At 42.0% G+C, this 25,275-nt stretch overlaps 2 protein-coding genes across 3 annotated transcripts in view; both read left to right on the forward strand.

Moving 5' to 3' along the window:
* Positions 1-7,030, forward strand: part of LOC133136137 (E3 ubiquitin-protein ligase TRIM71) — a 38,618-nt gene extending 31,588 nt beyond the window's left edge. The window contains exon 4 of the mRNA XM_061253383.1: positions 5,579-7,030. Within this exon, the coding sequence (XP_061109367.1) occupies positions 5,579-7,030 (1,452 nt within the window). The remainder of the gene's footprint in view (positions 1-5,578) is intronic.
* Positions 7,031-20,178: 13,148 nt separating this feature from the next.
* Positions 20,179-22,616, forward strand: LOC133136271 (cell surface glycoprotein 1-like). 2 transcript variants are annotated; one of them, XM_061253596.1, is made up of 3 exons: positions 20,179-20,328; positions 20,528-21,013; positions 21,110-22,616. In XM_061253596.1, exons 1-3 carry the CDS (start codon positions 20,280-20,282, stop codon positions 21,934-21,936), a joined length of 1,362 nt encoding a protein of 453 aa, XP_061109580.1. In that variant the 5' UTR covers positions 20,179-20,279; the 3' UTR covers positions 21,937-22,616. The 2 variants fall into 2 exon arrangements, with proteins under 2 accessions (XP_061109580.1, XP_061109579.1); XM_061253595.1 differs by having other exon boundaries at positions 20,528-22,616.
* Positions 22,617-25,275: the final 2,659 nt, after the last annotated feature.

A 25,275-nucleotide genomic window follows, 5' to 3' on the forward strand; every position in this document is an offset into this window, starting at 1 on the left:
CTGGAAGGTCAATCAGCCCATCTCTCCTCAGAGAGATGTCAAGCTGCGCGAATTGCTTTATTATTTCAAGCCTTGCGCTTCAATTTGTGCTACATTTCAGTGACGTTGTGTATTTGTGAACTGCCTTCCACACCATGCTAGGTATAGCCTATGAGATTTTTAGCTCAGGATATTTGAAATGCATACAACGTGGATTAGTTCCAAAGCCAACTGCAACTGAACCCATCTGGACACCTTCTAGTTTCAAACCAAGTGAAGGACGAGAATTCGCAATTTGCAGAACTTGGGAGTCACAACAGCAGTCATTTAATGACCGTTGCGGCAATTTGGGTTGACAAAAAATATAAGCAAAAGCCACAAATGGCACCCATTAACAGGCAGTGTTCAATGCACGGAATGCGGAAGTGCTACTAACATTTCACAAGCAGGAGCCTACAAATTACAGGGAAAATATAGATTTCCCAAACTGCAAGACACGACTTGTATAACCAAGTAAAAGCTGGAGTTATTAAGTATATTAAAGAGTTTTAAGTATATGCACTGTCAATAAATGGCTCCCCTTCATGAGATCTGCGCTTATACTATAATATTGCAATATATTTTGACCGTGATTCGATGATCCCTGGTGTAGGATACGTTATTTTCTACCCTAGTAGGATGAAAGCAGTGTGCCAAACCATTTGAATCTCCAACCTCCTATAGGACCTCAGATTTGGTCAACATTCCTCCGGTTGTAACCTGAAGGCTGAAATAAGAGTGCGGGCCATTTCTGTTTAAAGTGTGTGGATGTCTGCCTGTGAGGAGAACATGAAAGAAAGCCTTGTGAATGAATGACAAGGAGAAGGCTGCATGGAAACAACAGGGTTGATGTGGAAGGAATCGTTGACTGTAAAGAGCCTTTCGACAGGATTCTGAATAAGTCTCAGTATTGGAAGGCACGGAATTGAATGGAGGGGGAACAGAAGAGGAAAAATTGCCTACAGTGTGAGCGCCATAGACCCATCCCTCCTCCAGAACACAGGCAACAATTGGAAAAATCTCTTAACGGACCTGGTTAAAACAGCGTACCTCACTATGTGCTCCCTGCACAAAGACCTCATGTATAAAGTTACACTTTGCTCCCTGAGTAGAGAGAGAGAGAGTCTGTTTGCTTTGTTAGGCTCCTCTAAGCAGGATTCTTTTATTCTCTGATTTTGTGGACAAAGAAACTACAGAAAGGGAAATAAGTGCTAATGCACAACAACCATTCTGTTTTGTTATCACTTTTTGTAAGATAAGTAAAGTGAACCTCCTACTACTGTTCTTCTAAAATAGGCAAGTTTTTTTTTTACAGACCAACTGAATAGACCCCCCTTGAGGGATTCAATGTAAAAACTGAGTGCTATGGGTGGAACAGACATGTTGTGTGAAATGTAATATATTAGATATATCAGTTGACTTGAACTCAACTCATGTTAAGACTTAAGTTGCATTTGAATGTAGCATTACATGGGAGAGCAGGATCGCACAATGCCATCATTCTTGTGATGGGAACAATCTGCTACATTCCCAATAAAGCACTTCCTTTGACTCTCAAAACCAATCACTTTAAAGCTTTTCTCTTCCAATTTTGGGTGCCTCAAAGGGCTTTTTTTCCTTTTTTTGTTGCTGTGAAATCGGCAACTGCCACTAAAACGACAGGTCTGTTCCTCCCTTTGAGTAAATTATTCCACAGATGTCTCCCAAGCATTGTAAGCAGATTGGTATAACAGTATCAGCTGGAATGAAGAGGCTGCGACAACCAATGTATCAGCCTGCTGATATCATGAGTGTTACCGCTGGACAAGCAATCTTCAAAGGCTTTACTGTTAATGCAGACGTCCAGCATGTATAATTCATTAAAAAAGGCAGGAAGCTCTTTGGTGCGGTGGTCCCAGAAGTGTGGATGGGAGGGGGGGGGGGGGGGGGGGGGGGGGAGTCATTCCCTTTTGCATGAGCAACAGCAACACCGCTGTTGCCTGGGTAATTCTCACAACAGCCGTGGTGCCATCCGTTCCCAAATTGAGGTCACTGGCAGGGGGCAGGGGGGATAAGCGATCATCTGCTTAATCGGACAATCAAAGAACATTTCCTTAATGGTTTTAAATACCAAGGCTATGAGTTTAATTGGATTTGCAACAGACAGCCCTTAAAGTGAACCTTTTACCATCCACCCTCTGTTTGTAATGGCTGCAATAAAAATCACGCTCAGTCTCAGCGCTTTAGCAGTAGCAGCTGCCTGTTTGCAGGACTGTAGGTGTGGACGTGTCACACTGGGGTTTCATTTGGACAAACGTGATTTCATAGAGGTATAGAGTGGGCTCCAGAATTATTGCCACCCTTAATAAGAATGGGGAAAAAAGGCTGCATATAATATACATAATGGATAATGATGTATATTTTATGTTGAAATACTACTTTATTTTAATTTAGTTAACCCCTTAAGTATCGCCCCTTTTCTTGACATAAGCTTACGAATGACATACCAAAAATAAAATTGTTACTATTCTTGAACCCTTTTGACTACAGACATAATCCTTGTATCTTCTGAAAAGTAACCCTTTGGGGTTTGTTATACAACAGTCAGAATTTTTCCAAATATTACTGAAACAAGAAGCTCAAATGCAGTGAAAGTGGAAGTTTTTTTTCTCATTAAAAAGATTTTCTGGACACAGATCATTGTAGCTGTGGCTTGTGGGCTCAGAAACACAATGGAGCCAAGCCACAGCTATTGACAAATCCCCTTTCAGATGTGAGGACAATAACACCAAATATTTGCATTCTGCATTGTTTTCCAAAAAGGACATTTGGAGACTCCAAAAGGACACATGGAAACAAAATTATATTATGGGTCTCACAAGGTATAAAATGCTGCATTTTGCTTACTGAACTGTACAACACTTTTTATCCTGAAAGGCCCTGCCTGTCACCCTCCCCTACCTCTCTGTCCCAAACTCCCTCTCTTTGCAGCTATCCTCAGACAGCAGCAGCTCAAGAAGATCATAAAACATAAAGTACAATAATCACAATAATACCATCTTGTATACTGACATATTCATTGATGTCCATTGAGTGAAGTGTTTGCCACATACCTAACCCCCATCAACAGGTCATACACATTCCATTTCACATGCTATTCATTATTCAAAAGCGGCCGGCTCCTTATTTATAAACATACAGAATAATAATACAATATTTTGAGAATTTATTTAAATGCTCACCGATATGAAATGGTGTCCCTTCACAGAAAATTCCCTGTATTGTGTTGTCAATGGTATTTTCACTGTCTTCCTCAGAAATATTTACTCAGTATGAGAAATTATTTCGCATTTGGTCCGCATTTGGTTTGTTATTTAGTTTTACCACCCACATGTCACAAAATAAGGAACTGCTGTCACTAAAGCAATGGCATGTTAAATGGGTTATACCAATAGAACCATGGGTTTTAACGCTTTTCAAACGGTATATCCTGTTACCATAGTGATTGAGAATTGCAGGCTGAATAAAGGAATGAATGAAAAAAAAAAAAAAAAAACCTGAAATTTAAGGGGTTAATCTCATTGTAAAGGAACTATATTGTGTCATTCCATCACCAAAGTACCATCAATTCAGAAGACACAGATGGTAATTGACCATCACAAGTCATTAAATGGGCACAAAAATAGACTTAAACATACCGCTTAAGGGCAATAATAAAAAGCTGTAGAATATGTAGAATGGTTGCAAACTTGCCTGGAAGTGCATATTATCCCCACGGACGATAAGGAGGTGAGGGAGGACATCAGTAACCCAAACCCAGTTTAAGAATGGCTGAGATTGGTTGTGTTTTGAGGTGACAACAACAACATAAAATGGCACCTCCATACCTGCAAACTGTATTCAGAAGGGTGACACAAAGACGGCCTTACTGAGCACAATAAACAAAAACAAAAGGTTTTTGCCAAACCTTATTGGAATTATGACTGGAAGAAAGTGCTATGGTCATTCATTCATGATTATCCTAACCCGCTTATCCTAAACAGGGTCGCAGGGGGGCTGGAGCGTATCCCAGCATACATTGGGCGAAAGGCAGGAATACACCCTGGACAGTTCGCCAGTTCATCGCAGGGCACACACACCATTCACTCACACACTCATACCTATGGGCAATTTACACTCTCCAATCAGCCTAACCTGCATGTCTTTGGACTGTGGGAGGAAACCGGAGTACCCGGGGAATCCCACGCAAACAGGGGGAGAACTTGCAAACTCCACACAGAGAGGCCCCGGCCGACCTTGCTGTGAGGCGGCAGTGCTACCCACTGCACCATCCATGCCACCGTGCTATGGTCAGATGAGACAAAATTGAATGTTTTGGTCATACACAATATGTTTGCCAGCAAACAAGGGAAAGCACCTCATACCTACTGTCAAATATAGCAGTGGGTCATTGATGTTTTGCTGCCAGTGGTCCAGGAGCACTATGTAAGATCAATAAATGAAAAAAAATGACTAGAAAATCTTGGCAAAAGATCTAGTTGCCTCTGCTAGGAAGCTGAGTTTTAGTCATTCAGTCTCCAGACTTAAATCCCATAAAAAACCTGTGGTCTGAACTGAAGGGGGGTGGTATCCCAAGGTTATCAATCATTGTGTAAAGTTCTGCATGGAGGAATGGTAAAAAATCCCTTCAAATCTGTTAGCAGAAATGATAGGAAAACGCTGTCATCTTTGCCACGGGTGTTTGTACAAAGTTTTAAACCAGCGGTGCCAATAATTATGGAACCTGTTTTTTGTTGAAATATTTTCTTTATTTAGAAAATGTAGGACTTTGGTTGATTCCATTTATAAAGTGTGTTACTTTAAACATTTTGGGAAATAAAGCTTATGTCAATTATTATTATTATTATTATTATTATTATTATTTTATTTTTTTGTGGATGTTTATCAATGGTGCCAATAATTCAGGAGCCCACTATGTCCCTGAAGGTAAATATGTAGGTGTGCTTTTAGTGACATACGATTAAAAATTATAAAAACCCCCTTTTTCCTTCCCAGCTTACAATGACAAATTTTCTTCTCATGTTAACTCTGTGCCATTTAGTGAATTCTGCCAGGAGTACTAAAAAGTATCTCAAAAGTGTCTGCTCTAATACAAGGGCCAGCTTTTTCCACACTACGTGGCACATAGATCTACAGGCGAGCTCAGTAGAGATGGAGGAGAGGTGTATCTTTCATTGACAATGACTATAGTCTTTGTTGGGAGGAACTAATATAGTGGTAACCTAAGTAACCCAGGTTGACTTAATCCTGACCTACCCCTTGTGGGACAAAGCCAATTTTGTTTGTGTGATTATGGACTTCCATTCAGCTAATGACTTTGCTAAGACCTGAACATGAGGTTTCTCAGCTGTAGGGCCCAGCCTATGCGTTAATGACAAACCCACTTGAGAAGCGAACACTGTGTTAGGCAACAGCTTTTGTATCATTACAAAAGGCTGGTCGTACCTACAGATGTAACTGAATAATGAGGGGCTGACTTTCTCCTGTCTCCTCTCTCCCGCTCCTTCGACCCTGTCCACAGGTGGAGAAGATCCGGCAGGTGAAGGCCAACTCTCTGTACCTGCAGGTGGAGAAGCTTCATCAGAACCTGAGCAAGCTTGACAGCACCATTGCGGCAGTGCAGCAGGTCCTGGAGGAAGGTCGCAACATGGACATCCTGCTTGCCCGCGAGCGCATGCTGGCCCAGATCCAGGAGCTGAAGAGCCTGCGGGGCTTGCTGCAGCCCCAGGAAGATGACCGCATAATGTTCACACCACCAGACCAGGCGCTCTTCATTGCCATCAAGTCTATGGGCCTGATCAGCAGCGGTGCCTTCGCCCCTGTCACCAAGGCCACGGGCGAAGGCCTGAAGGGGGCGCTGAAGGGGAAGGTAGCCTCCTTCACCGTGGTGGGTTACGATCACGACGGCGAGCCCCGGCTGTCTGGCGGCGATGGCATCTCAGTGGTGGTGATGGACGTGGATGGTAACCTGTCGGTGGCTGATGTGTCGGACCACCAAAATGGCACATACACGGTGAGCTACCTGCCCAAGACCGAGGGCGAGCACCTCCTCTCAGTGTTCATCTGCAACCAGCACATTGAGGGGAGTCCCTTCAAAGTGCTCGTCAAGGCTGGCCGCAACTACGGGGGCGTAGGCGTGCCGATGGCCTCCTTTGGAGGGGAGGGTGAAGGGGATGGCCAGCTGTGCCGGCCCTGGGGCATCTGCGTCGACAAGGAGGGCTACGTAGTTGTGGCTGACCGCAGCAACAACCGCGTGCAGATCTTCAAGCCTTGCGGAACCTTCCACCATAAGTTTGGCACCCTGGGCTCCCGCTCTGGGCAGTTTGACCGGCCTGCCGGTGTGGCCTGTGACTCCCAGAGGAGGATCATCGTGGCTGATAAAGACAATCACCGTATCCAAATCTTCACCTTTGAGGGTCAGTTCCTTCTGAAGTTTGGGGAGAAGGGAAGCAAGAACGGACAGTTCAACTACCCATGGGACGTGGCCGTCAACTCTGAGGGGAAGATTCTGGTCTCTGACACCCGCAACCACCGCATCCAGCTCTTCGGGCCTGACGGGGCATTCCTGAACAAGTACGGCTTTGAGGGGGCCCTCTGGAAGCATTTTGACTCGCCCCGGGGCGTGGCTTTCAATCACGAGGGACACCTGGTAGTGACAGACTTCAACAATCATCGGCTGCTGGTGATCCGGCCGGACTGCCAGTCGGCCCGCTTCTTAGGCTCCGAGGGCACAGGCAACGGGCAGTTCCTTCGTCCACAGGGGGTCGCTGTCGACCAGGAGAACCGCATCATTGTGGCGGACTCCCGCAACCATCGGGTCCAGGTGTTCGAACCCAATGGCAACTTCTTATGCAAGTTTGGCACTCAGGGTAATGGCTTTGGGCAGATGGATCGCCCATCCGGTATAGCCATTACACCTGATGGTGTAATTGTTGTTGTTGACTTTGGAAACAACCGAATCCTCAAGTTCTGAAAAGGCTTTCTCAGTTTGTAATGAAAACTGAGAAGATGATAAAATCAATACAAGAAGAAATGTTAAGGTACACATTAAGAACAGTCTGTCTAGATGAGGGAATTGCCGACTACCAAGGAAATTCTTTTTTTTTTTTTTTTTTTTTTTTGTGGCTCACTCCCTTCCATTTTGGGTATCCCTGAGCAGATTTGTGTGGTATACTGTATGTGCTATAGGGAGTACTTGATATAATCATTTAAGCAGTATACATCTATTAGAAAACCATCTGGTCACATATAGTTGTTGCTTGTCCCACTAGTAAACAAGACTGACCTTAATACGTATCTTAATATGTTCTTCGCTGACCATCTCAGGGAAATTCTCGCATTCTTGAAATATTGTACACTTTGCATCATACCTACCTCATCTAGCTCATATATGAATGTAATGTGTTTGTTTTGCAGAGATTTAGTCCGTGATGTTTTACAAAGAAGAAAAAAAGTCTACCTCAATGCTTTTTTATTTAAGAGTGAGAGAAAAAAGAAAAACAAACAAGAATTGGTTCATATTTGCACAGACTTTCAGTTCAATTCTGACTGTGCACATTAAGCAATTTAAAACTCTGAATGTTGCCGAGACAATGCTCAGATTATGCTTGGCTACATGTTAAGGATGAAAAGTGTGGAGGCCTTTCGATTATTTTACTGTTGTTTGTTAGTGCCGTTCCATTTGTTTATACAGTTATTTTTCTAATTGCATTAACTTCCAACTCCTCATATCTCTGCATGGCAAATAAATGTCCTTGCCAGATTTTCTTTTATGTTGCAGTGGTGTGTTAGATTAGAAGATTAAATTGGTCACCTACATATAGCAAAATTGATAGCCATTATTTGCAGCTTTGTCTGTCATCATTTCCTCAGTATCAAGGACAAAAACACTTGAGAAAGATTTTGCATACCTTTTCGTTTAGTAATCTCTAGAGGCATAACTGGACTTGATGGATGTTTTCTTAAAGTAGATGGCACAAAATATTTCCACAACCAGACACATTCGATATAGAAAGGACAGCCAAAAAAGTATAACTGAGGCAAAATAAGGATTGGCATTTCTGGTGTCAGCCTTTCTTGAAACCAAATATTGTATGACACACCCCTTGCATCTGTCATTTGAGTTTTAAAATGTTCTTTAAAAAAAAGTTACATTTTCTAAATTGAAGCGTTTGAAAATTGTTGTCAGTGAGCTGCGTTTTCTTTCGTTTCCTCGTTGGCATTCATTTCCTTGCTATGGTTTTTACCCTTTAATGAATGAAGACTGTAATTGCTGAGTGTAATTGCTCCCACCGCCAAGGGGTGACGTGCTTTAGGCCTTTGTAGGACATGGCTGCTGAGTAACCATTGGCTTTGGGCTTTTCAGTAAAAGCCAATCCATTTGGCTCTGGAGATTGGGATGGATTAAATCCAAACCTTGGAGGACTGCTGCTGAGTCAGTTTGTATTTATTAATTTAAAAAATATATCTGAGGTGCATTCAGGCCAGCCCTCTAAAAATGGAGGTCTCATTCCAGCTAGAAGAAGGAACCAAAGTAAGAATTTCTGCACAATGGGCTACTTTCGTTTGGCACCGACTAATTCTTATATTTTTTTTACCCTTTATGACAATTTAGCTTTTGAATTGTTTGGATGGCTTGAACCCCCTTCTGACCACCCCCAGGCACCCATACTAATGGTGATGTACCAGTGGCTCAGATTTTTTGAATACTTGGTGAGACAAAGATGAAAATGGAAGATTTATCTCAATGTTTGAGAAATGCTGTTGAAGAAAGACATTTTGGAAAAGGCTTTACTCAGATTTACTTCCACCTGAGGGACAAAACTTATAGTAATTGTTGTTCTGCAGGTCTGAAGTATAAAGATTAAACTCAAAGCTCAATGTTTAGTGTCAGCTTTTGTCTGGCATTCATCGTGTGTGCTCTTATCAACTTAGTACTATTTTCATGTTCTTTTCAGATTAATCTAATTATTCCTGTTACCTCCACAAATGTCATTACCTCTATATACACAAACACACACAGTCTGTAGAATTCCACTTAATTTTTTGCACTTCTATAATGTGAATCTGAGTGTTCAAAAGCCCCCACCACCCCAAAAAAAGATATCTGTCTTTGGCTGTTTTATGTCCTATAAAACACTGACATTGAAGGTACTGAATGATTTAAATTTCATTACCTGCTTCTGCAACAAATCGCTTGAGGCGACAGTCTGTATGGAATGCATTAGGGACTTGCTGACTGATGCTTTCTTGGACAGGAAGAAAGTACTTTTTTTAATCCTATTGGTTTCAATCGCAGTATAACTCAAGTTTCACAATCAGTTAGTCTGCTGAGGCTGATCCTCTTGGATTGTACTGGCTGCATCTGGCAAACCATTCCTTGGGGTTAATTTTCACATTCTCTTTCCAGAGAACATTAATTTCAAGCCCAGATTCAGCAGATATTTTAAATAAAAGTTGTAACATAAATTATGTAGATTTCCAAGAGCAGCTTTATCCACTCAGACTTGGTGTTTCTCCATGTTTTGCAGTCAGACTTAGTTAAAAATGTTGTTTGTGTGCTTTAGTTTTTCAGCCATGCATTGTGGCATTATCTTTAAAGTCTGATGTTTCTATCTGTAGTTAGCTCCAGGATCAGCTCAGGGAAAAGTGGAGTATGGAATATGACCCAATTCATGGTTGATTACACTCGCTGTCATTAAAATCTGAACCTCACAACGAATATCAGCTGTAACGACATATTACTATTTTCCACACAGGTCAAGATTGAATCAATCCCTAATGAAGTGAAATCTTTATTTTTTTGTTTTGTTTGGTTTTTTTTGTGTATGAAACAGAGAATTAAATTGAATCCAGCCGTTAGTCTGAGGGCCAAACCAGTCACATTTTTCTGCATGGAGCAGATTTAAAAGATAGTGGATTTGTGTACTAACTCTTTACATAATGTTTTGTAATTATACATGCATGGATCTGCTCTTGGATGTAGAACCATCATCCACCAGATTGATTTAAACCATGAAATGAATTGTGCCTTTTTATTATAGCAGGATCAAATTCAGGACAAATCTGAAGTATGTGCCAAAAATTAACCCCACATGTAGCGTGGTGCCAAATAGAACTGGAGAAACTGGGTAACAAGGAATGAATCTAGGGAAGGGTGTTAATGCAGAGATGGATCTTAGCTCAGTTTTTTATTTTGTATTATTGGGGGTGGGGGGGTGGGGGTGTGTTTGGCAGCAGCAGCCCGCCAGTTAACAGTTAAATTTTTTTATTATTACATGAATCGAAGCCGCTTTTGTCAGGTTATGGTGAAGCAGCTGAACTATTATAATTAATTTGTATGAAAGTGCGTAATATCAGGTGCAAGTTTTAGATCTTCAGATTAAGGTTCTTCTTGCAGTACATTCTCCTTGCATTAAGACAGGTGAGGTGCAGTTCCCAGCTTCCACTAAGACTTACTACAAATGGCCGTTTGCCTCTATAAATCTGTTGGGAAATTAGCATTTTGCCTCTTTATTACAAAACTTAATTCATGTATCATCAAAATGACCTCAAAATAACGCTTTTACCTCAACAAAGACATTGTAGAAACCTCAACCTAGCATTACCTTAGCAGTTATGGAGATGAATTAACCTTTTTTTTTATTACAAAAACTCATAAAACACTTGATAGTACAAACTGTGGTGTACAGGAATATGTTGAAGAAATGTACCAAGTTGTTAGCACATTGTTAGAGACAAAAGTGCACGCTAGTTTTAGGACAGAGAGCCTGCTGCTTTGAACAAACATCTAACACTGATGAGTTTTTTTTTTAACCTTTTTTGTGTTTCAGTATTATGAAATGTTCAGTCTCTGTTCACCTTTCAATTAAGTTGCAGAGTTCTAACTCTAAGATCCTTAGATCTTCACTCTGTAAGAGGCAAACAATGTATGCATGCTTTAAAAAGTCAGTAGAGAAGTGTTTGTGATTTGTTAAAAACTAAAGATGAGCAGGGAGGGCATAGTTTTTAAAATTTACATACACAAATATGTGCTTGATGGGTCGTTGGGGTGGGGGGTGGTTTTGACAGTGAGATTGTATCTCCCTTTTATAGAATAATAGCTTTACAGAGCCCAATCATGTTACTGCCACGTCTGCAACATTAGGGTGTTGAGATGGTCCACATGCCTTAAACACTATTGGAGCAGGATACTGTTGACATATACCCAACGCATATGTCTGTACACTTCATAGAATGCTGTATGTCTCTCAAAACTGCCAAAGATTCTCCTGTGCACATGAAAGGAAACTGCTGAAACTGTACTTAAATTATCTGTAGGTCTTGCAGCGTTATAGTGCCACCAGTGGTGTTATCACACTGAGTTCTGTTGCTACATTCTTTGATATAATAGCTTTTTCTTTCCTCTGCTCTGTACAGAAGTTAGCCTGTCAAATAGACATCTGCGTCTGTGCTTTTTGGATGTAGCCACATTCTCCCTGCAATGACAGTTTGGTCTAAAAAAGGCGGTGTTGTGCTGTTAAAAACACTTCATTATCAGCCAAAGCAGGAGTTCCACTGGACCAAAGAACACACAAGCCTGTACATATATTACATTGGCTACAGCCACACCTCTTCAAAATTCTTGTACAGTGTTTTATGTGCGTTTGGAATGGTTCTTTTTGAGGGTAAATCATTAATGTGAATGGTGTTCCCTTGCAACATGTTTCCAAGGGGGTGGGGTTGTTGGGAATTAGATTGTGAATCCCATCCTTGCTTCACATTACTGTTAGTGGCGTCCCACCAGTGCATACATTTTACAACTATTTAACATAGCAGCTCGCGGTTGTAGCTTTGTGTACCTCAAATGGTGGTGTTTTGTATGCATTAGGTTTGGTCTAAATGCAGTCATCCAATGAGCAAACTGCTGTCTTGTCTTGATTGGATCCGCTGTCATTACGGGTTTACTGAAAAATCGCTGTCCGTTCCATCAGCTTTCTTTGCCTCTTATAGATTAAAAAGACAAAATAAAAGGCAGAGTGTACCAGTTAATATGTGCATGGTCTTAGACCTTTTAATGATTGTATAATCTTAAAAAAGAAAAAAATATGGGAAAAAAAAAAAAAAAAAAGAAAAAAAAAAAACTCAGGTAGCTTTCCAGCTCCCAGAGTTTTGGGAGCTCAGTTAAATAAAATGTTGTGTCCCATAGTGCTATAGTGATTCTTATGTTCATACCTCAGAAATTTAGTCAGATTTATTTTTCTGTGTGTGTGTGTTCATATACCACATTACCTCTTGATCTAAAAGAAATGTTACTCTGAAATTCTTCAGGATGTTTTCATTTATTTTTACTTTTTGTTTGACAAAAAAAATTCTAACAATCCAAACTAAAGGATTCATGGCAACCCTTTTGGAATGTATGTTTTTTACGGAAAGGGTTGCCACGTCACCTGTTTTTCACGTGCCACAAAGCAGTTGCTAACAGGGACACAGGGGACATGACTATAGTGTTAATGCAACCACTCGCTGGGAGAGAAGATTCTCAAAAGAATGCTTGACACAGGACTGTTTTCACTGGAAAAACTGCCAGGGAAGACCGGATACACAGATTAAAACACTATCATGTCACACCAAAGTGCATAACTTAATATCCCAAAATGTATCACTGCATTACTTAAACACTATATACCAGGAGTATCAAACTCCAGTCCTGGAAGCTGCACTGTCTGCAAGTGTTCAACCAGCAGCCAGTTAAGGCCTTGAGAACAAAGTGTGTGGACTTTTAAGCCAATCAACAGCTTCAAATTCACTATTGTTTCAAAAATTCAGGAACCAACTGACACTCCTCCAGGACTGGAGGAGTGTCAGACCTTTGGGTCCTAGGGAGATATTATTCTGACCTGATCTGCTGACTGTATTGGTTATCCTTAGTCCTCGTCCCATTTTAAGCAGTTGGGGAAATACCCACAACCAGAACTCTCTCCCAGAATCATCCACTGTGTCCTGAGGGTGGCTGACATTGTGTGTTTTCATTTGACAGAAATCCTCTGAATGTATCCCCCTTCACAGTCCATGAAGAAAGGCTGTCATGTGTGACTGGCTGAGTTTAGATGGGTGCTGGTGTCACTTCCTCCCCCAGGTTCTGGGTGTATTATATGTGTGTGTGTATGTGTGTGGGGAGGGTGGTGCTCGGGGCTCAGGGCTCTCCAAGCGCTCCACAGCCCCCCCTCCTGACCACCCCCTCCCCCATCTCTTTCTCAGGACTGGCAGGAAGTTTAGTCATGTCTTCTGTCTAAATGAGGTAAAGGAGACTATAATATATTCTGGTTGCCTGCAGCCTTTTTCTGTCGTCTTTTATGGACTTTAAACATTTCCTATGCAGTTTTATTTTATTTTTATTTTTTTTGGTTTACACTTAAATAAACTTGTATTTCTTGGAACGTCGACTACTGTTATGTTTCTCTACATGCTACAGGCATTTATGGACACAGACATACAGACACACGCAAACATCTTTGTTGAGGTAAAATCACCAGTAATTGTTGAATATTTATTTGTTGGTGCTGTAGTTTGAATCTCAAACAATGTAAAACTCACCATGCACAAAACATACACTCTATACGTCTCTTAATTTAAAAAAAGAAATACAAATCCGCTTTCATTCCATTGCAACTAAACTTTAAAAGTGTACATAAGTCTTATATAATACCCCCCAATATGGAGGGAAAGGTTGCTGTGTACAACACACCGAGTGCAAATGTGAAATGGTCTAGTTATCAAGACCTTGTCTGAAAATGAAACACACATGACAAAAGGAAGCGAACAATAAATGGCGATGAAAAATAAATGTCCTAAGTTTATGTTGTTGATCTGTGATAATTTTACCAAGGGGGTACAATTTTACATGAAAGGAACCGTTGTTTCCTGGGATGGGCTGACTGGGCTGGGTCCACCCACATCATTTGCTCCTGATTTGTATAAAAGAAGAGGTTGCCTGTTTGCCAGACTTCAGAGCATCTAAACGCAGTGCTAAATTCTGTATTTGCCTGCGAAATAGGGTATGTCCCAGACTGCTCAGTTGCTGCTTTACAGTTTCTCCTGCCAGTGTAGGAGGAAATAAATTGCTTACCAACAGAGCCAACTCAAAACTGTGTGCAATGTGCCTGTGGGCAATTTGTCATCCCAAGGCCCCTAACTATGACTGCCTGGACATTTTTTTTTTTTTTTTTAAATCATCCACCACCCATTCTACACCCATGTAATGCTTTAGTACATTAAAGCATGTTCATATTGTCTTGCCATTATATTATACTATAGAATTATTACAATATTACAATGGTTACCCTACAATGATCAACATATTACAAGAGAAACCAGACAGGCTTTGTTTTATTTTAAATGATAAAATACACTCACTGAGCTGTAAAGGAGGTGGATAGATGAATAGGCTGGATCAGGCAAGGGGCATCAGCCAGGACACAGGATTCAGAATGTCTGGTTCATAGTTTATGTACATAGGTAGTTGGGGGTGTGTGTCTATGGTCTGAAAGGAAACAGTGAATATAACAATGTCAATAAGTCAATAGCAGACATTATACTGCTATACAATCAATGGGAATCATATTGATCACAATAATAATCATTACACTGTCCAAAATATAGGAAATTAGGATACAGATGCAATATCAGTAAACACAATAGTATTTACATCAATGCTGTATGCATTGTAACAATTAATTTCCTGACTGAATTCTACTATAGTGCTACAGCACCCTCTTGTGGTCAGAGATGCGCAGGAAGGTACTAAATGGCAGCACACATCACCCAGGTGCTCTGAAGCTACTAGCATTCACCACAACTACAAGCAACTATATAGCTACTTGTAGCATTAAGAAGTATGTTATTAATTTATTAAAACCAGTAATATTCAACAGGCATAGCACACGATAAACATATATAATATGGACCAAATGCTAGTAATAGAACTGGACTAGTGCAATTAAATCTTACTGTAGCTAAAGTGAATATACCAAACTAGATCAGTAATTAAATCTTAAACATACAAACATGCACACTCAAGCAAACTTAGCACACCAATCACTAACTTAAGCATCAGGAATGCACACATACAGGTAGAAGGGACTAAATAAACTAGAACAGCCAATATAAGCAGCCTGTAGCGTAGTGGTTAAGGTAAATGACTGGGAGACGCAAGGTCGGTGGTTCTAATCCCGGTGTAGCCACAATAAGATCCGCACAGCCGTTGGGCCCTTGAGCGAGGCCCTTAACCCTGCGTTGCTCCAGGGGAGGATTGTCTCCTGCTTAGTCTAATCAACTGTACGTCGCTCTGGATAAGAGCGTCTGCCAAATGCCAATAATGTAATGTAATGTAATATAAGGAATCTATAAGGAAATCAGGAGCCCACATTACTGGAGCTCTGAACCACAGTCTTCAGGCATGGAGGAGTGACTGCTGAGAACCACTGATAAGACAAGAGTCTGTGTCCTTTGGGCCAACAGGAGAGCAAGACCTAAACTTTATACATTACGATATAATACTTAGCCTATAGCCCAATCGCAATTTTGTACAGCAGCCCCTATATTTAGGATACATTTGTCCAAAGGATCGATTACACTTGAGAACCGTAGCGGAGGTGGCTGTGTCTTCTGGGATGGGTGGCAGCTTAAGCGGGCAATGGGTCAGGTGTAGGTCCTGTTTTTGCTCTTTACTTCTGCAACCCGGACAAGACCATCCTTCCCAGGGTGGATTTGGGTAATCTGACCAACTGGCCACAGGGCTCTGGTTAGCTGAGGGTCTAAAATCATGACTTCTAGACTGCAAAGATGGAAGGTAGTTCTTGAGGAACTGGGCCCAGAATTGGTCAGCAAGCACCTGACTGTAGCACCAGGTCTCAGTGTCTGCATACACTACTCGTGGAAGGGAAGGATCTGGCCGCCCCATCAGAAGAGAATTTGCGGTGACAGGGTCAGGATCTGTAACATATAGCCTAGTGGCTTAGAAATGAGGATACCCTCAATCTCAACTAACAAAGTCCTTAACACTTCTTCTGTTGCAGACTGGGCACCAAGTGTAACATGCAGGGCGTACTTCAGGGTGCGGATAACCCTTTCCCAAATTCCTCCAAAATTAGATGCATTAGGTGGATTGAACTCAAAGTGTATTTGCTGCTTGGCAAGCTCTGTTTGCAGACTACCCCTTTTCAGGCAGGTGATTTCTTCTTTGAAAGTATCAAGCTGTGCAGTGGGGGGACTGGATGTGCCTGCTGCATCATGAATCTGCTGGGCTGTGGCCTCTAACAGGGTCAGGACGGTAGTGAATTGACTGACATCTGCATCCCAGAATTCTGGGTCCATCCACAGAAGGTTGATTTCCTTAGTTTTTCTGCGGTCTCTGTTACCAAGCCTGGAGGAGGCTGAGGCCATTGGTCAGGGGACTGATGTAGGAACAACGGACCATCATGCCATCTGTTTGGGGGGAACTAACCCTTGAAGGGACTTTCCTCTGGTTATATCATCAGCTGGATTGTAGTTTGAGCTGATGTAGTGCCAGGTATAAGTGAGATACTGTATCCCTGCTCCCCTTGTGCCCACCTGAATGACTCTGACTGGAGCCAGGACAGGACAGTAGTGGAGTCTGACCACATAACTGTTTTCTCTATAGGCAGAGTTAACTCCTTGTGCACTACCTCAGGCAACTGTGCTCAGTTTAGGACTGCGTTGAGCTCCAATCTGGGTATGGACAACTGTCGTTTAGGAGCTACTCTAAAGTGGGCCATCGGGAAGGTAACATTTTACCCTTTGGGTCTTCTGAGCGCAAATGAGCTACAGAGCCGTAGGCTTGCTCAGAGGCATCACACAAGACATGAAACTGCCGTCTGCTGTTTCCAGAGCTGTAACAGGGCAAATCCACAGTAATGTCAACCTGAGCATGAAAAAATAAACTTACTTACTTCCCAATGAAACTTCTTTCACATTTACCCTCAGGAAGTATATTTTAGGGTAGGGACTTTTTCCATTGTATTAATGAAATGGCATGTTATTACCATTACGGTGCAGGATGCATTATCACTAAAATAGGTCTTTCAGTCAACTACATTTAAAAGCTTTTTGAAAGAGCTCAACTTTGCATAGTTTTTTTATTTTTTATTTTATTTTATTTTTTTTATGAAATTGAGAGGTATATAAGGCAAAATTAATCGAATGTAAGTTTTAATTGATCATTTTAGGATCTCGTAAAGATGAGAGCCCGACTGCAACCGCTAGTGTAACGTCCGCCACGTTTTTGAGGAAATGATTCTGTAAAACAGGCGTTTGAAATAGGGTTGTATTAAAAATGTATATGCAAATGTATATGTAAGTGTAACTTTCACGGAGGTGATCTGTGATCTATAATTGGTTCCTTTTTCTAATCAATCTAGTCAGTGTCTTTTTGAACGTTACGGACGTGACAGTTAATTAAGCTTCATAAAATAAGAAGACATTAAAGAACGTTTATTTATTGCAAAGGCGAGTCCCATTGTTTGAGTCATTTTGTGTAAAATACTGCGACACTTTAGACCATTTAATTTCGGTTTAATGTTATCTAGCTTGCTGAAGTAGGCTACCCACTGTCAATGCGTCGACACAGTTACTGTACTGTAATGGTGAAGCCGACATTTGGAATGAAATAATGCGTTGATCGTTAGGCAACATGAAATTCACGTGAAATTCTAACATACACTGGTCTAACTCAATATCGTTGTTCTTCCCAGTAGATTGTTTCATGCACATACCGGAGTTTATTCACTTTTGTCATATTCAGGCCTTTACGAGAATAGAAAACAATTAAAGAACATCACATTATTTATGTCAAAATGTGGGAATACAGTGGACTACACGAAAAATTGATCTCACGGAATTGTTTCATTACAAATATAAAATTGTGTAGTACGTTAAAAAATGCATTTCCCAAATGATGGAGCTCACTGCATGTATAAAAAGTGCTGTAATTTATCAAAGGTGAAACCAAAATGGTAAAAATACAATTTCGGAGAATCTGCACATCAAGATCATGCGCTCTGTTAGATTATAATTCTATAATTGTGGAATACAGAGCCAATAAAAAAGTATGACTTTGTCCCGTTTAAATCGCTTCGTAGTTATACGTCTTATGTTGTCACGGTTGACCACTAAATAAAGAAAATACATATTTATACATATATTTTCACAATTTGCTATAGCACGCACACATTCATTCCATAGTAATCTCAAGCAGAGCATACACATTTCTTAATTAAACTACATTTGCCCCTGATGATGTTTCTGGTAAGAAATAGTGAAATTGTGGTAAGCATATTTTTGGCACTTTAACCTCAAATTCATTGTTACATCTCAAAAGCTTTGGGCCACATTTCCCGATAACGGCGTCTCTTAGCGTTTTACGAAGATTCGAAAGGTATACCTTACTAAAGTTGTTTACTTTTCTAGGTGTGTTTCCCGAACTATCCTATAGGAGGTTGCTTAAGGGATAGCTTCAACATGCGACGCTATAAGGCCCATCGACAGATCCAGGATTGATTATTCACGTCATGCAGCGACTGCGTGACTAAGTTATGAGAAAAAGTAGTGTCCGTTATAAATAAAACACTGCAGGAATGCTTAAAAATATTGCATTTATCACGACTGGTGGGAACTTATTGATATAATTGAAAACGTACAAACTGAATTATCCAACTGTATATATAATTTTCACCAAATGGGTGCAAGAACCCGGCAAACTGTTTTCAGGAAATACCAGGTAGACCTTGAAGAGCACTATGCCAGGTAAACATGCTAATGATTGCACAACTTTTTTGCACAACTGTAGGAATTTTGAATCATGGGATTGCAAAATCCCCCAAGATGGTAATTGCATTCAATACATGACACTTTTCAAAAATCAATAAAATAAATCATACCCTACCTGGTATTTCCTGAAAACAGTTTGATTTAAATTTTTTCTAGATTTTTTGGCATGTATTGAATTGAATAGTGAATATTTTGCGGAAGAGTTTGCTATTCCATTATTCTAAATACCCACTGTAAAAACGCAGGTAATCGATATGCACGGACACACGCGAAGGTCATTTTCATGAATATTGTGGAATTTTGAAAACAGTTCAAAATTCGGCCTTTATAGGTTTTTAAAAATTGCCATTCATTAAAAATAATTAATAATATTTTGGAGTATTGTCCAAATGTTATTATTTTATTATTGAGTGTTTAAAATAACCAAACGGTATCATTCGGATTATTTAACGAGCGAGTCGTGGAGATTTCAGCTGTATGTTGTCGTCATTACCGTAAAACACAATGTAGATCCGCAGTATGGATAGCGTGACCGACGAAGGAAAAGATACAAAGTGAGATAGGATTCAGAAAACTTCAGGACTTTTTTGCGAGAGGCCTATTATTCTATTTGTTGTGATTTTAAAAAAAAATATCGTATCTCTTTGTCATGATAATATCTCAAACACTATAGGCTATATATTGGTCTTGATTATTTTGCAATTATGTTTATAACTGAATAAGAAACATCAATGAATGTAGCGATTGCGTGTAGCGTACTAGGAAATCCGTTTTCTTCGTGTCATAAAAGTATATAACATTTTATAAATAGGTAGGTAGTGGTGGGCAGTGCGCTGAAAAAAAATCGTAAAACCGAGCAGTAGTCTACCCTACTCAACCCGTTTAGTTTCTTTTGCTGGATTAATAATCAAACATTTGCTGAATAATCAAGACCAATATCTAGCCTATATTGTTTGAGATATTATCATGAAAAAGATTGCTACAAAGTGAGATTGTTTAACACAGATGGCAGGAATCAGAATAATAAGCCGATAGCAAAAACATCCCAAAGGGTTTTCTCACTTTGTGTATGGAATGTAGACTAATTAATTAAGACGGCACTCCATTTAGTCAAAACGATTTCAGGCGCACAACAGCTTTAATTTAGGCTAGTGCCATCAATACATTGTTAATATTACAGACAATTAAACAACTGGAAACCATGTACCAAGGCTTTCCAAATTGACATACAATCTTGCATTATTTGCATTAGTTTGCATTTTTGGATGAAAGGTGACCATTCTGCCTTAACAAGACAAATCATATTAATTAAGATCACCTTGGGTGCTTTATTGAAAGGATAAATAAGCAAAGGCTTCTTGGTTGCAGTTGAATGTGTGTAGTACTCTGGGATTGCAATGGGTTGGTGGTTTCTGCTCCTTGGGCTGTGTGTTTGTGGCGATGGAGGTGATTTTGTTTGTTTAGTAATTGATTGTTAAGGTAGTTGAATTACTCTAGGTTTTTTTTTAAAATTCATTCATTTTTATAATTATATAAAGGTAATTGGCAGTGCATAAGATTAGCTGATTTGGGAAGGCCCAGCTGCAGTGTCTTTAAATTGTGCCATTTGCTGTTCTTTGTATGCTTAACTTTGTTTACTGTTCAGGTTATCCACTACATGGCCTTCACAAACTTGTTGATTCTGTAGTCATGGGTGGGGATGGACTGGTGCCCCCTGAGAGCAACACCGGCAGTGACGACCCGGGAGGCACACCGCCCCCCATGAGCAACAGCACTGGCAGTGACGACCCGGCAGGCACCAGCAGTGATGACCCAGGCGGCACGGCGCCCCCCATGAGCAACAGCACTGGCAGTGATGACCCGGCAGGCACCAGCAGTGATGACCCAGGCGGCACGGAGCCCCCCATGAGCAACAGCACTGGCAGTGACGACCCGGCAGGCGCTGGCAGTGACGACCCGGGAGGCACACCGCCCCCCATGAGCAACAGCACTGGCAGTGACGACCCGGCAGGCACTGGCAGTGACGACCCGGGAGGCACACCGCCCCCCATGAGCAACAGCACTGGCAGTGACGACCCGGCAGGCACCAGCAGTGATGACCCAGGCGGCACGGCGCCCCCCATGAGCAACAGCACTGGCAGTGACGACCCGGCAGGCACTGGCAGTGACGACCCGGGAGGCACACCGCCCCCCATGAGCAACAGCACTGGCAGTGACGACCCGGCAGGCACTGGCAGTGATGACCCGGGAGGCACACCGCCCCCCATGAGCAACAGCACTGGCAGTGACGACCCGGCAGGCACTGGCAGTGACGACCCGGGAGGCACACCGCCCCCCATGAGCAACAGCACTGGCAGTGACGACCCGGCAGGCACTGGCAGTGATGACCCGGGAGGCACACCGCCCCCCATGAGCAACAGCACTGGCAGTGACGACCCGGCAGGCACTGGCAGTGACGACCCGGGAGGCACACCGCCCCCCATGAGCAACAGCACTGGCAGTGACGACCCGGGAGGCACACCGCCCCCCATGAGCAACAGCACTGGCAGTGACGACCCGGCAGGCACTGGCAGTGACGACCCGGGAGGCACACCGCCCCCCATGAGCAACAGCACTGGCAGTGACGACCCGGCAGGCATTGGCAGTGACGACCCGGAAGGCACACCGCCCCCCATGAGCAACAGCACTGGCAGTGACGACCCGGCAGGCACTGGCAGTGATGACCCGGGAGGCACACCGCCCCCCATGAGCAACAGCACTGGCAGTGACGACCCGGCAGGCACTGGCAGTGACGACCCGGGAGGCACACCGCCCCCCATGAGCAACAGCACTGGCAGTGACGACCCGGCAGGCACTGGCAGTGACGACCCGGCAGGCACCGGCAGTGATGACCCAGGCGGCACGGTGCCCCCCATGAGCAACAGCACTGGCAGTGACGACCCGGCAGGCGCTGGCAGTGACGACCCGGGAGGCACTCTGACCCTCAAGAACTTAATCGCTGGGTCCACATGGCGTGACCCTGGACTATCCTCTCACCTTCCAGGCAGGGGATGAGTAACTTTGTCTCTTGGAAGGTGTGGTTTTCCATGGCTGCATACCTGTCCCTGGATCTTCAGCTTGTTGGAATCTGCAAAAGACAGTTGGTACAATTTGCTTGACATTTGCTGTTCAATACATTGACTTGTGTAAAACTGATGTAAACCAATTTGCTTTGTCAAGGTAACCTTGCTCTTCCAGGGCATGACCCTTTACATGGTTTGCTGGCCTTATAGTTGAAATGATGCTGATCCTATGATGCACTTTGCAGCATGTAATTGAAGGGTGTGAAATAATTGGCATAATTATAATTTATCAGTTCTGCTTGTACCGGTTTATATTGTGGGGAACTGGTCTGCAACTGTTGTGGTGAGGGAAATTCAAATGAATGTGGATAATCATTTCTGTACACTTCATTCCTTTTGTATTAGGCTACCACACTAAGAACAGCAAATTCTTTACATAAGCTACAATCTCCCTGGAATTGTGTAGGCTTTGCCATTTGTTTTATTAAACAAAGCAACAAACGACTTGGCGTTAACACAAGCTATATCACTGAATTATTAAATGAGTCCATTAATAAATGTGGCCTCTTTCTATTTCTGAACACTCCAATGACAGTCTTGTGACCTGTGTGGTGTGACCTCCCCTCTCAAGCCTTTGACTAGTAAATGAGCCAACACTAGGCATGAGTCCCACTGTGTGTAAAACGCCTACTCTTTTCCTATTCTATACTCTGGAAACTGATCTTCCCCTGTTTCAGTATTGGAGGAGACTCTGTCCTTCCTGCCCCGGCAACGCGTACTGTGTCTGTACACAAGCAGTGATTTAATTGCTGAAGGTTCTAATATGTTTGGAGTTTAAAAATTAACCAGATTATCGGCTTTTTTAACCACTATAAATACCTCTTTATGAAGCTCTTTTTCCTTTTTCATTGCAAACCTATTGTATGGCTTTGAGTGTTGAGCAGGTCTGTAAATGTTGCACAAAAAAAAGGAGGTGGTTTACATTTTCAGTTTAATTAAAAAAAGTCTCAGGACCGGATGTAGCTTCCAGAGAGGTACTTTTTTGGGATTTATTTTCTACCCTGCTATCTGCCATGAATTATTGAAAAAGGACCATGATTCTTTAACCAGTCTATAGTTCCAGGTAGACAGCCAGCAGTACTGCCTGGGAAGGGATCTGGTTTGTGTGGGCAACAGACCATTTGAGCTAAATGAAAAGAGCATAAATGGTGAACAAAAATAATGCAAAGCTAAAAAACAGCCTGTTTAGCAACATTTCGTATACACTCAGTGAGCACTTTTAGGTATTTATTAGTCTTATTGGTCTTCTGCTGCTGTTACCTATCCACTTAAGAGGTTTGAGGCATTGTGTGTCCAGAGATGCTCTCCTGCATACCACAGTTGTAACTGTCACCTTCCTGTCAGATTTGGCCAGACTGGTCCTCTGACGTCTCTCAATTGGTGCTCACTGGATTTTCTTTGGGGTTTTTTTGCACCGTTCTTTGCAAACTCTAGAGACGAGTGTGTGTGAAAATCCATTGAGATCAACCAGTGGCAGCAGCTAATTAGGATGTGCCCCGGTGGAAGATTTGTTTTATGGGCCCTTCCTCTAAGATGCAGGCACGCACATGGAAACGCATATAACTTATGCACGCACACACACACACACAAACAGCACCATTTGAGAGATATTTTACAGACAACACTTTGGATTTTATTTGGCTCATGAGTAACTTTGATTATTGGGACACAGGCTACATCGTTTGCGATACTTTAGAACAGGGGTCGGCAACCCTGGTACTGGAGAGCCGCAGGGTGTGCTGGCTTTCGTCTCCACCTTAAAATAAGCAAGCGACTCAGACCCAAGAAACCAGGTGAGGTGAGTTAACTGTGTAATCAACGGCTTTCATTGATCAATTAATGCCAAGCAACAACGAAAGCCAGCACACCCTGCGGCTCTCCAGGACCAGGGTTGCCGACCCCTGCTTTAGAACATTTGTATAAATCAAGTCATAACCATGGACCAACGAGGATGGTAACTGAATCAAATCAGCAAGTCAACAAATCAACAAACTATAGCTGGGATGTTTACATAACTATAGCTTAAACCTATGGGCTACTCATGTGTCAGTATCAGAGGAAAAACACAACACAATAAATTCACTGTTCACTGTGTTTTTATGCCTAATTCACTGAAAGCCTGCAGGTGGCCTACTTATTCTTAATAATTCCTCCTGAAGTTTATCAAACTAAACGGACCAAACTTGGCCAATCACACATCCACACACCTATTTGGTCGCCTCCGCTTTGTTAAGCGATACAATTTATACTTTCTATATCATAAGGTTTTAAAAACACTGACCCCGACTAAACATTGGTGGAACGCTGAGTTTGCAACAGATAACCAGTCCTGCAATTGAACACACAAATCTAATTCACGGTAACTGCTGGGAGAATTAGTTGCTTCCTTGGCTAATTTGATTGCAATGCGAGTGAAGTACATTTACGGACTTTGACTAATGTTAATTAATCATTGCAAGATTGAGCAATGTAAGAATGAAATTAGCTCACATTAATGAAAACTTTCACTTTTCAGCCGGATGTATCTGGATTTTCTTCTGAAAAAGTACATGAGGCTAATGTTATATCTAGCTTGCTATCCCTCCTCCAAGGTTTCGCCGCTGTCGGGTGCAGTGATTGCTAACCCTAACCCTAACCGCTACTGGGAACAAGGTAGCAGTTGAGCGATTAGCTTGGTCCTTTTTTATCCTTTCTTTTCTGCAACCCACTTTTGTGCTTCAAGGGCATATTCACATTCGACAGCTAAATGGCGCTCAATATTTTACGTATTAAACTATCTATCAACACATGATCAAGACAGTTCACATTGGAAAACAGCCAACATATTTCATTTCATTACATTGCATTATTGGCATTTGGCAGACGCTCTTATCCAGCGCGACATACAGTTGATTAGACTAGGCAGGAGACAACCCCCCCGGAGCAATGCAGGGTTAAGGGCCTTGCTCAAGGGCCCAATGGCTGTGCGGATCTTATTGTGGCTACACCGAGAATCAAACCACCGACCTTGCGGGTCCCAGTCATATACCTTAACCACTACGCTACAGGCTGCCCCCAGCAGCACTCCCAGCAGCACTCCCAGCAGCAATCAGTAAATGATACTAACACCAAATGAATTAGCCTGTCACAAGTTATTTCATTGAATAGTTTATAAATTATAGCCTTTTTTCTGTAAAATAGACACATAGACACACATAGATAAATTTAGCATGATCACATATTGTACTAAGAAAATGTAGATAATAACCATGACTGAGACAAGTTTGCTTAT

Source organism: Conger conger, chromosome 9 (assembly GCF_963514075.1).
Source record: "Conger conger chromosome 9, fConCon1.1, whole genome shotgun sequence".
Lineage (NCBI taxonomy): Eukaryota > Metazoa > Chordata > Actinopteri > Anguilliformes > Congridae > Conger > Conger conger.